Here is a 12,278-nt window from a genome sequence, read left to right as displayed (position 1 = left end):
TTGAAGACTCAAAGCTGAAATTAAAGTATACCCTATCTTAAAAGATCAAAGCTCATAACTCAGTGGGAAAAAATTTGACCTTCAATGTCAAATATGTTGTACTAGTTTATAATTCGTGTGAACCACGGTTACAAAATTAAGTTTTTTTAGTGAAAATTCAAAGTTATTAATCAATTATTTTAAATAAATTATTAATTAGGAGATTTTTTTAGTTATATAAAACTATAATTATTGATTTTAAATAAATATGTGAGATTATCACTTTATAATTTGTATTAATTTTATTTTAATGCTATTAATTTAATGTAGATAGAGTGGAAAATTTAAAATTTAAAATAATAATCAATAGGTTGACATGTTGCAAGTATTAATTAGTAGACCTAATATGGTGACACATGGCAAAAGAAGAATAAAACATGCATTAATTAAGAAGTTTAATAAAATGACACATGTCAAAAGGAGAATAAAACTATCATTTTATTAGAATAGGAAGATTTTAACTTTGAAACCCTTAGAGACATACAAAAAATGATTGTTATTTTTGTAAATTGATCTCTCAAAGATCATTACAGATTAATGAAGATAAATTTTGATTTATATTAATTTGGATTTTGTATGGTGTTTAACTTTTTTTATTATTATTATTCAGAAAAAATAATATAAAATGGTAAACTGGTCATTTTCATAATTCAACACAATAATTTAGAGGTTCTAACCAAACAACATTTAAAAATTCAGATGTTAAAAATTCATACACTCTAAAAAATTCAGACATTTTAAATATTCATTCTTTCCAAACATTCCTAAAATAAACATCATGGATACATAAATAGTAACTATTGGTACAAAATTTTAATATTTACAGCCAAAACTGAAGTTGATTACAAACTACACACCCAATCAGCTTTAGATCACACGGAGGTCACCAGAGGTGCAATAAACAAGCATGAGATCAGATGAATCCCGACAATGACGGAAAAAGAGCCGATCAAATCGCTATACTCTAAAATCACACTGAAGGGGTTTTAATTTGACTGTTTACGACCAATTTCAACCACCCCAGTTGACATACGCCCTTTGGATCCACTGATTTCCGTATGATTGCGGCAGATCGATCACCTACATGGCGAATTTCCTAGCTCAGTTTCTGTCGATCAAGAATTCTTGTGAACGCGTCGTCATTGCTGGTATAGTTGATTAATCCGTCCTTCCTTTATTATTCGTAGCCCTAATTTACATTTGAAACATGCGTTTGTATTCAACTGATAGAAATATAAATCATGTAGATCAAATTATTACTATTTTGTTGATGGTTTTTGTTTACATTGCGGAAATGTAAATGTACTACCTCCATTAGTACTTGGAGTTTCCTCAATCGCATAATTTAAGCGAACATTTCTCTTCTAAATTCAGACCTAGTTCTTTCGAACTGAATATTCATGCATATATTTCAGTTTTTGGCTATAAATTTTCCATATCGTCATAGCTTATGAGTTATATCTGAATGTTGAAATCTCAAAATCTCTTATTTAATTGATCACAGTTGAAGATGTGAGTGATTTGTGGCCCTTAGTCAAGAAGGGATTTGAGGATCGACTTCCAATAAGAAGAGCTACATTGAATAACAAAACCCGTAATCCCTTATTAGTGGATAATCTGCCAGCTGAATACATACTAACAACAGATTCAAGGCTCCGCAGTAGATTCCCTCAAGAACAATTCTTATTTTCATTCAGAGAACCATATGCAACCGTGGTCCTTGTGACTTGTGAGGTAACTGATACTTCATCTTTCACTTTGGTTAAATATTTCTATTAATCTGTTAAATTCAACAACACAAATGAAATTGTTATCACCTCATCAACAGGATCTGGATGAGTTCAAGACAATCCTAAAACCTCGTTTGAAATTAATCGTGCAAAATGATGAGCGAGAGTGGTTTATTGTCTTTGTGTCTAGAGCTCCACCCCACAATGATCAAGCAAGCAAAATGGCTAAAAAAGTTTATGCCAAACTTGAAGTTGATTTTAGCTCAAAGAAGAGGGAAAGGTAAACTTGCTATATCTTAATAAATGTATCTTGATTTCAATACAAAAAAAAAGGGAAAGATTAAAAGATAAACTGTCATTGTAAATTTGTAATTGTAACAGGTGCTGTAAATTGGATATGCATGGACCTGAAACAACCTTCTGGGAAGATTTGGAATCTAAAATCACTGAGTGCATTCGAAACACTCTTGATAAACGTATACAATTCTATGAAGAAGAAATCCGTAAACTCAGTGAACAAAGATTCAAACCAGTTTGGAGCTTCTGTAACTTCTTCATCTTAAAGGTACCCAAGATTTTTATATCTGTTGAAAATTTATTGATCTTGGATTCCCTTTAAATTATTATTTTCAAATACAGGAAAGTTTGGCATTCATGTTTGAGATGGCTCATCTACATGAAGATTCATTACGTGAATATGATGAACTAGAGCTTTGCTACCTGGAAACAGGTTTTTTTTTTTTTTTTTTTTTTTTTTTGGTTGTATATTGAACTTTTTTTAACAAATGTGGATTTAGTAACTTTATTTGTGAAATGTGATTAGTTAACATAGCAGGAAAGCAAAGGGACTTTGGAGGAATGGAGCATGGAGATGATCAAGCTGCATTATTAAACCCTGGAAAAAAACCATTGACACAAATAGTTCAAGATGATTCCTTTAGAGAATTTGAATTTAGACAATATCTATTTGCTTGTCAAGCAAAGGTAATCTTTATGCTTTGTTGCATGTATAAACATGTAACAGGTTTATTGCTTGTATATGATTTCACTAAGAGGAAAACATTTGCAGCTATTGTTCAAGCTAAATCGTCCATTTGAGGTTGCATCAAGAGGGTATTCATTTGTTATTAGCTTCTCAAAAGCATTGGCTCTTCATGAGGTCTGACATTCACTTCAGTGAGTATTAATACATATTTTCTAAACTGACAACTTGGTTTTTTTCTGATTACATTTCTTTCTATTGTCCAGAGTATTTTACCCTTTTGTATACGTGAAGTTTGGATTATAACTTCTTGCTTGAGTTTAGTCAATGCAACTGCTGCTCATTATAGCAATGGACTTGTGGGACCCGAGATAGAAAAAGAATATTATCGTGTACGTGGGGAACTATATTCTCTATGTAGAGCTAAGGTAAAGAGGTTATAACTTATAAAACAACATATCAACCTACTTTTTTTTTTGTCTAATTTATTGAAAGTTTATTCTTGAATTTGTCAGTTCATGAGACTTGCATATTTACTTGGTTATGGTTCTGCTATAGAAAGAAGTCCAGTCAACAGGTAGCCTAGCCACTCAACTTTTTTCCTGTAAATTGCTTTCAACTTTGTAATTTATTCGCCATAAAAATTATTTATTTAATTTTGTAAACAGTGCTTCACTTAGCATGCTACCATGGCCTAAACCAGCAGTTTGGCCTTCTGTTCCTTCTGATGCAGCATCTGAAGTTCTTGCTAAAGAGAAGGTATGCATATATATCTTATATTATGTTTAATAATAAACAAAGAAAGTTAATATCTGACTTAATTGACATTATATTATATAGATGATTCTTCAAGCTACTCCAAGGGTCAAACATTTTGGTATTCAAAGGAAGCCACTACCTCTTGAGCCTTCGTTTCTTTTGAGAGAAGCTAATAGGAGAAGAGCTTCTCTTTCTGCTGGAAATATGTTTGAATTGTTTGATGGGCGTTCAAATTTCATGGATGGGTATGGAAAACTGTACTTTTATAGTTACAAAAATGGTCCCTGTGCTTTTTGATTTTTACCGTGTTTAGTCAAAAATCGAAGCTTTTTTCAAAATTTCTCCGTATTTCAAGGTTCTGTATATATTCTGGTCCTTCTTTCAAGGTTTCAGGGAGAAAATCGATATGAAACCTTTTCATAAGGACTAAAATCGAAAAACAGTTTTGAGTTTTGGACCAAACATGGTAAATATCAAAAACCTTATTTTGTTATACATGTAAAAAAAATGGCACTCTGATCCACTTATCATATAATTCCAGCTCATTATCTCCATCTCCCAAATTACAACCAACATCCATGTCAAGAACCAATTCTACACCAGGAAACTTTGAAAGCTCAATCGATCGACCTATGAAACTTGCAGAAATCTTTGTTGCTGCTGAACATGCTCTCAAAAAGACAATATCTGATCATGGGTTATGGACATCATTCTCATCTTTAGCAGATTTTGAGGTGCATGTCCAAGTCCACCTCAGCATTGTATGATGTTTGACTGTTTCTTTTCTCATTCATGATTTGTGTTTTCAGAAAAAGTATCTAGAACTTTCAAAGTCTGCTGCTGAAAACTATCATCATTCATGGTGGAAAAGACACGGGGTTGTTCTTGATGGTGAAATTGCTGCTGTTTGCTTCAAACATGGTGAATACGATTTAGCAAAAAAGTCATATGAAAAAGTGTGTGCTCTTTATTCTGGTGAAGGGTGGGAGGATTTGTTAGCTGATGTGCTTCCTGATTTAGCTGAGTGTCAAAAAATACTTAATGATCAAGCTGGTTACTTATCATCTTGTGTGAGATTACTCTCTCTTGATAAAAATCTGTTTTTGAAAAAAGAACGTGAATCTTTTCAATCAGAAGTTGTTCGTCTTGCACATGGTGAAATGGACAATCCTGTCCCTCTAGATGTGTCATCATTAATTACTTTTTCTGGGAACTCTGGTCCACCATTAGAGCTCTGTGATGGCGATCCAGGGAATCTGAGTGTAACTTTATGGAGTGGCTTTCCTGATGACATCACTCTTGACTCACTCAGTCTTACCTTGACAGCTACTAGTAATGCTGATGAAGGTGTTAAGGTATTTTCTTTTTTCTTAATTTTGAGTAAAGAGTAAATTCTGATTTTTTTCTTTCTTTCAATATTTAGACAATCAGGAGCTCGGGTGCTACAATACTAAACCCTGGGAGAAACACAATTACACTTTCGTTACCCCCTCAGCAAACAGGTTCCTATGTCTTGGGCGTACTTACAGGGCAAATTGGTCATTTACGCTTTAGGTCTCATGGATTCTCCAGAGGTGGTCCTGCTGAAAGTGATGATCTTATGAGTTACGAGAAGCCAACTAGACCGATTCTTAAGGTGATAATACTAATACTAAAACTAATTCTACTCTTCAACTTGGATGGACTTACAGGGGTAGATTGGTCATTTTACAGTTTTATGATATAATGTGTTTTGTTTATGAACTTTAGGTATTCAAACCAAGGGCACTTGTTGATCTTGCTGCAGCCGTGTCATCTGCATTGTTAATGAATGAGCCTCAATGGGTGGGTATAATTGTCAAACCAATAAATTATTCCCTAAAAGGAGCTGCTTTACATATTGATACTGGTCCTGGATTGAGGATCGAAGAGTCATTTCCCATTGAAATGGAGAAATACGGATTAGAGGATAAAAAGAACCATAATGATTCTGTTAAGGAAATTACGAAATTAACCTTGAAGAATGGTAGCATAGAGTTACCTGACTGGGCAAGTAATATAGAGAGTGTTTTATGGGTTCCTGTTCGTGCCATTAATGAAGGACTTGCAAGAGGAACATCTGCAGGTTCATTTGTTATTATTATTAGAGTTAGAATAAATTACTTTTTTGGTCCCTGAGTATAGCTGATTTTTTCAATTTTGGCCCCGATTCTTTTTCTTACAATGTTGGTCCTTATTTGAGGTTTTTGATTCCTTTTCCAAGTAAAATGACTTTATTTTTTGGACCAAAATTGCAAAAATCAGCTGTACTCAGGGACTAAAAATGTAATTCAATCTTATTAATATTATCAATGTGTTTCTCTTTTAATAATCTATAGTTATTTCTTTCTTGTAGGGGCAGTTTCGTCCGGAAGACCGAGTGTTGTGGATGGATTAAGGACTGTAGCTTTGAAACTTGAATTTGGAGTATCACGCAATCAAAAATTTGATAGGTTTTCAGTTTTTAATAATTTAATTCGATTTTCAGTCCCAAATGTAGTGAAAATATCAACATTTTTGCCATTATTTGTAGGACTATAGCTGTTCACTTCACCAACCCATTCCATGTCAGCACACGTGTAGCAGATAAATGCAGTGATGGCACCTTGCTTTTGCAGGTATATTGATCTCAAGTCTTGTTAGGGTTAAATGCAAAAAAAAAAAATAATAATAATTATTTACTCACATTCCCAGGTGATACTCCACTCACAAGTGAAGGCTAACTTAACCATACACGATTCTTGGCTGGACCTAAAAGACGGTTTTACCCTTGCTGGTGAAAGTCAAAGTAATGGAAGACCAACATCCGCCTTCTTTCCACTTGTAGTTCCTTCTACATCAAGAGCCGGAATCTTGTTCACTATATCCCTACCCACAAATGGCAAGCATTATTTTATTTCTCATTTTATCACTCATCTTTAGAAAAAATAATCAATCTCTCTTTTTTTTTTTTTTTTTTTTTACAGATGAAGCGAAAGATATGAATCCTGATAGTGATACGATATTAAATATAAAATATAAAATATCTGGGGATAGAAATCATGGATCGCATACTCCTATGTTTGAGGATGAGTCTTCACAGATGTTGACTTTTAAGAGTGCTCTTGTTTTACAAAGACCAGTGTTGGAACCTTGTTTGGCAGTTGGTTTTCTTCCCCTTCCTCCAGAAGGCCTTAGAGTCGGCCAGCTTTTTACTATGAAGTGGCGAGTTGAAAGGTTGAAGTATCTCGAGGACGAACAATACGTAAGTTTCTAAAATTTTTACTTTTTTTTTTTTTTGGCAATAAAAAAGTAAAAATCACTTAAATCATATATTTGATTTGCGAACAGGATGAGGTAGTATATGAAATAAACGCAAATTCTGAAAACTGGATGATTGCTGGGAGGAAGCGAGGCCATGCACCTCTCTCCACAAAGCAAGGTACTACTAACCTTTTATAATCCAAATCCTCTTTCAATATCTCAACATTTAATAAATTAATAAATTTTATATCTTGATTTTGAAACCTTGTTGTCTAAAAATAAACTTAATGTATACAGGTTCACGAATAGAGATTTCAATCCTATGCGTGCCATTGGTTGCTGGGTACATGCGGCCCCCACAACTGGAGTTACCGGACATTGGTGAGGGTAATATTAGTTGCAACCCAGCTGGGCCCCACTTGGTCTGTGTTTCCCCTCCACCTCTCAGCTCCTCCTTCTGTATTCCCATTCCCATTCCTGCCTAGAGATGAAATCGTGACTTTTGTAGGTGCTAGGTTATAGTCAAATTTCATACGCTGTATGTTATAACCTAACTTTGTATCTTTATTATGTGGGATTTGTGTGTGTGTGTCTATGATTACTTTCAATCACTTTATTCATTTACTGTCACTACCTCACATACTTCATTTCATACATTAAGATTCATCAATGTTGATGTTATTTAGAATTCCACCATTTTCATACTTTTGGTTTTAGGTCACCCTTTGCACATATTGGAATCGAAATCAATTATGAAGTAACAAAAAGTTCGTAGGTGTCATGAGATCATTAGGAACCTATCGAGACATTAGTCAATAGGTATTAATCATTAAGGACTAAATATGAAGAATCAAGGAGTTATACCTAAACAGAACATTAGTTTCCTTTCTAATGCCACATATGAAGAATCAAGGAGTTATACCTTTCACTAGAAATGAAGATGATGATTGTCATGTTGACCTTTTAAGAACTTGCGTTGTGTGTATGTGGAATTATAACTCTAACATGAAACCTTGGTGAAGAAAGATTGATGCTCTACAGGGGAAATCATAACCATAGTGAAATTACGCTAAAAATGACACATTAGAAGAAATTGGTTTGTTGTTATGGAGTTTTTAAACCAACTTCGCGGTTGAAACATATTATCCAACTAAATGACTTGAGGTGATCGAATGTTTGAGACACATGTGAGTGAGTGAGATATATTGATACCTATTGGTAACTGACTCCATTAATGAAATAACAATGAATATGTTAAAGTTAGGTTTATTTTGAAAAAAAATTAGGTCCCAAAAAAAAAACAGAATACAAAAGTATAGAGTATTTTATCGAATAAACCCAATCCAACTTTGTCAAATGGCCACTCCATTTATGAAATAACATCGAATTATTTTGTAAAAAAAAAGTTTAAAACGGAAAATGTTTTTTATGAACAAATCCTTTTAGAATAAGAATAAATATTTAAGCTTTTAAAAAATCATTTTTTTCAGCCAAACATCCATTCCACCGTCCTATAGATAATTGAATACAACAAAACTTTTCTTTAGAAGAGATTTAAATGGCTCCCACAACAAATAAATCAAATGCTCAAACATGTAACTATCATTTTGATGTGATGCTACAAATCCAAAACTTTTCGACAACAAACAAAGAAAAGGCAAATGATGGTTGATAGATGCAATTTGATAGCAACATATGTTGACAAATGCATGTGCGGCGGGTGCATGGTGACGACCGTTGTTGCTTATTCTTTTCCACCAAAAGTCCTCCTCAATCACCCGTCCCCTTCGCCACTAATGGTGGTGCTCTTTTAAAATTATTAGAAGAATCGACAAACTCATGACAATTAGATATCTTTAACATCTTAAAAACAGTATATGAAAAGACATTTTATGGATAGGAAAAGTGATAATATATAATATCAAATTATGTTGGATTGATTGCTTTCTAGAATGGTATTGGTATCTATCTTCCCTAAGATTAATGAACAATTCTTTAATTAATGGTAAAATATAATATGATTGATTCTGTTTAAAACCAAAAAAAATTATGAGTTTTGGCCAAATTATCTTTTGAATATTAGTGTATCTTTGACAAAGAGTAGATTTTAGTTTATACCTTTTAATAAAAATCTTGAATTAAAGAAAAAGATTTTTTCGGGACTATGGACATAAAGCTTTTACTTCAAATAAAAAAAAAATCATAATCCAATTATTTGAACCAGCTTCTATAAATTTTTAGCTTTTAACTTTTATATTCTATGATATGAACTCATTTAAAACTAGGCCCATATCAAGTCCAAGTGTAAAACTTACTATCAAAACTTTGTAGGAAGGACACGTACACTTATATTTTATGTCAATTTATATTTTTAAAAAATATACATATAATTTTATCAAACATTTCTACATAAACAAAAAGTTTCCAGCTAGATTTATAAAACATATCGTAATACTATTTATTTTTGTATTCAATGCGGTAAGGTGAGTACGGTGCAGTTCATTGCGGTTTTTGGGCCAAACCGAATCACAAACTGCAAGTTGCAGTTATCTATAGGGAAAAACCAAAATTTACAGTTTTGATTATGTGTGGTTTTACGGTTATTTCGGTGTAGTTTTAGTTTTTAACCGAAAAATGAGCTGATGCGGTTTTACGGTTAAAATGGTTAAAATGATACGGTTTCATGTCCAAACCAGATTTTTCAGTTGACTTTCTTTTATTTGCAGAATTTCGTCGACTTCATTTATTTATAGATTTTTGTTGCAAATAACCACTATTTTGACCAATTTTATTCTTGCAAGTTGCATTTTATTATGTTATAGTTGCTTTATTTCATTCAACCAATATGCATAATAGTTAAATAGTCACCACTGAAAAATAAAAATGGTATTTTTTGACAATATTTTTATTAAATAAATAATATATAAATTCAATATGTATAATAAATAATAATACGGTTATTTCGGTTTTTACGGTGCAATTATACAGTATAAAACTTAACCGGGTTGAAATTTACGGCTTTTTAAAAATTTAAAACCACACCATTTTGTTCATTCGGTTTTGATTTTGGGTTAAGTTTTAACTGCTTTATATAACTACAAGTATAACTTTTTCGGTTTACTTTTAGCAAATTACCTTTCATCATCACATTCATTCTAATACGTGGGTTGTATTATCTTTTTATTGGGGATCAAATGAAATTTGTATCGTAAATGATCTATAGCCAATTCAAACATATCTAAAAATAAATTCGATTACCATATATTTGGGAAGTAATAAATAAAATTAAAAGGAAAGAAAAATGTCTCACTCAGCAAACGGTATTCAAAAACAACTTAAAAACCGCGTTGGGTGGCTGCCACCAGACCCATGGTCCATGGATATAAAAGGTTGCAGAATAAATGAGGCATTAGATCTAAATAATTATAATAAAAAATATAAAGTACAAAATCAAACATTCCATAATTTACCACATATGAAGCACTATACGATGGAATTGACTCAAATTTAATATCATATATTTTAACTTTAACAGTTGTTAAAAAAACACTGTTGGGTACCGAATACGTCCTCGGCTTAAAACCGATTTGGTCGTAAGTATGATCACCAGTCAAATACATTTTGTTTTCTAGACACTATACTATAAATTAAGAATTATTATATCCGATCATTATAATATCTAACGCAAACAAATTGACAAATAATATTTAGAATTATATGTAAGGTAGTTGAAAATTATAAAATCAAACTATTATTATTTGTTTACCAAGTTTGTCCAGAAGTTAGTTTGATATTTCACGATCATATATGATTATAAGAAAAGTATAAGGAGACAAATTAAAAGGCGAGATAGAAATTAAAACCAACATGATTTTGCTAATCTCACTGTTTAAACTGCACAAAATGACTATTGTCCTTGAAAGGTTTTATGTTATTTTAGGGTTGTACACATTTATTCACTAAACAATTTATTGTAAATGATTTACCATTAAACTATTCTAATTGTTCAAAAGCTTCCATTATGACCTAATATTGCAGGTAAATGTTGATTTGACATTTATGTAACTCATACAGATCTAATACATAATTATTTGACATCTATGTAACTGATACAGATCTAATACATAATTATTGACTTATATTCGGTATATAACACATCTAAAATGTATCTCTTGTGCATAAGTGATACCATTCATTTGTAGGTCACAGATCAATTAAAATACCACTTATTTCAGTGTTATCTTCGGTCAAAGATGTTCTAAATCGAGAGGGTAAATCATAATTGTATGGAAGGACGTTGATTGAACTTTTCCATACCTAGTCCCGGCTTCGATTAAAGACCCAAAACAACCTTTCATTTGTCCCTTCATATTTGAGTTGGAAACCCATAGATGAAGACTACATTTATGGGACCGCGCTTATCAAAATTTAAGGCACAAAACCATGTATGTTAGATGACTTACACAGTTACACATTAAATATAAGTCCAAAACTATGTATTAAATCAATATATTTCAAATCAATATTTATCTATAATATCTCGTCATAATGATAGTTTTTGAACATCAAAGAGATTTTAATGATAAGTTATGTACATAATAGTTTTGTAACTAAGAATATGTTTTTTAAGAGGTAAAATATATGCACACATTTGTAAAAGAAGATGTAGACCAAATGTATACAATTTGCAAGAAAAAGACTATTTGTTTTTAAAGTCTACAGACTGCTAAAATAAACTGAAATTTAAAGAACAATTTTCTTTAACTTAATTGTTTTTCTCAATTACCTTTTACAATAGTTATCTATAATTTATATAAAAAACTAAACTGTAAATTCAAAACAATCTTCATGCATAAATAGAACAAATTAGTTGATTCAAACCATTTTTTTAAATGATATTTTAGAGAAAATTCATGAAACCATCCATGAAAAATCATCATTAAAAGGTGTTAATCGCAAAAAAACCTATATACATGAAACCATTTATAAGAAAATTCAAACAGATGATTAAGAAGTAATAAAAAAATGATGTATTATCAGAATCCTTAAATAGATGAAAATCAAGTTGATTGCATAAGATTATTTGTTATTGTTTACTTATTTATTGCGTAGTTAAAAAATTGGTTATCTATTACAAAATAGGTATCGGGTCGGGTCGGTCAAAATAATATTATGTCGTTTAAATAATAAAGTTAATAGCATCAAATAATTTGCACCGATATTAACATCATAAAATGTTTGCTTTTATATACTTAATTTACGTTCATATTTATATTAAATATCATAGGTTTATAACTTTTGTCTATTTATTTATATGTTTTTACACTTTGAATATATATTCCTCGAAAGCTTTTATAAAATGACTTTGAATATTCCAAGCTTTTAAAGATTAATTTGGTTTTAATTAAAATATTAGATTGGATATATATATATATATATATATATATATATATATATATATATATATATATATATATATATATATATATATATATATATATATATAT

At 31.2% G+C, this 12,278-nt stretch overlaps 1 protein-coding gene across 1 annotated transcript; it reads left to right on the top strand.

The window, feature by feature from the left end:
• The first annotated feature begins 873 nt into the window (after positions 1-873).
• On the top strand, positions 874-7,401 carry LOC111895486 (trafficking protein particle complex II-specific subunit 130 homolog). Its single transcript, XM_023891567.3, has 21 exons — positions 874-1,187; positions 1,544-1,773; positions 1,868-2,049; positions 2,151-2,334; positions 2,409-2,499; positions 2,593-2,753; positions 2,839-2,928; positions 3,018-3,179; positions 3,267-3,328; positions 3,420-3,510; positions 3,592-3,755; positions 4,052-4,244; positions 4,320-4,865; positions 4,934-5,146; positions 5,260-5,614; positions 5,885-5,981; positions 6,062-6,146; positions 6,223-6,409; positions 6,495-6,772; positions 6,859-6,949; positions 7,069-7,401. The coding sequence occupies exons 1-21, from the start codon at positions 1,124-1,126 to the stop codon at positions 7,254-7,256; spliced, it is 3,714 nt and encodes a 1,237-aa protein (XP_023747335.1). The 5' UTR covers positions 874-1,123; the 3' UTR covers positions 7,257-7,401.
• Positions 7,402-12,278: the final 4,877 nt, after the last annotated feature.

The sequence above is a fragment of the Lactuca sativa genome, chromosome 9, assembly GCF_002870075.4.
Source record: "Lactuca sativa cultivar Salinas chromosome 9, Lsat_Salinas_v11, whole genome shotgun sequence".
NCBI classification, from domain to species: Eukaryota; Viridiplantae; Streptophyta; class Magnoliopsida; order Asterales; family Asteraceae; genus Lactuca; species Lactuca sativa.
The sequence above is the reverse complement of the archived record's forward strand: the minus strand, read 5'-3'. Positions and strand labels throughout refer to the sequence as shown.

Excerpts from the sequence above, each read along its gene's own strand:
- LOC111895486 (XM_023891567.3), top strand. The coding sequence starts at position 1,124 with ATGGCGAATTTCCTAGCTCAGTTTCTGTCGATCAAGAATTCTTGTGAA. Across the intron at positions 1,774-1,867 it reads TGGTCCTTGTGACTTGTGAG|GATCTGGATGAGTTCAAGAC; the intron begins GTAACTGATACT and ends CCTCATCAACAG. Across the intron at positions 3,329-3,419 it reads GAAAGAAGTCCAGTCAACAG|TGCTTCACTTAGCATGCTAC; the intron begins GTAGCCTAGCCA and ends TTTTGTAAACAG.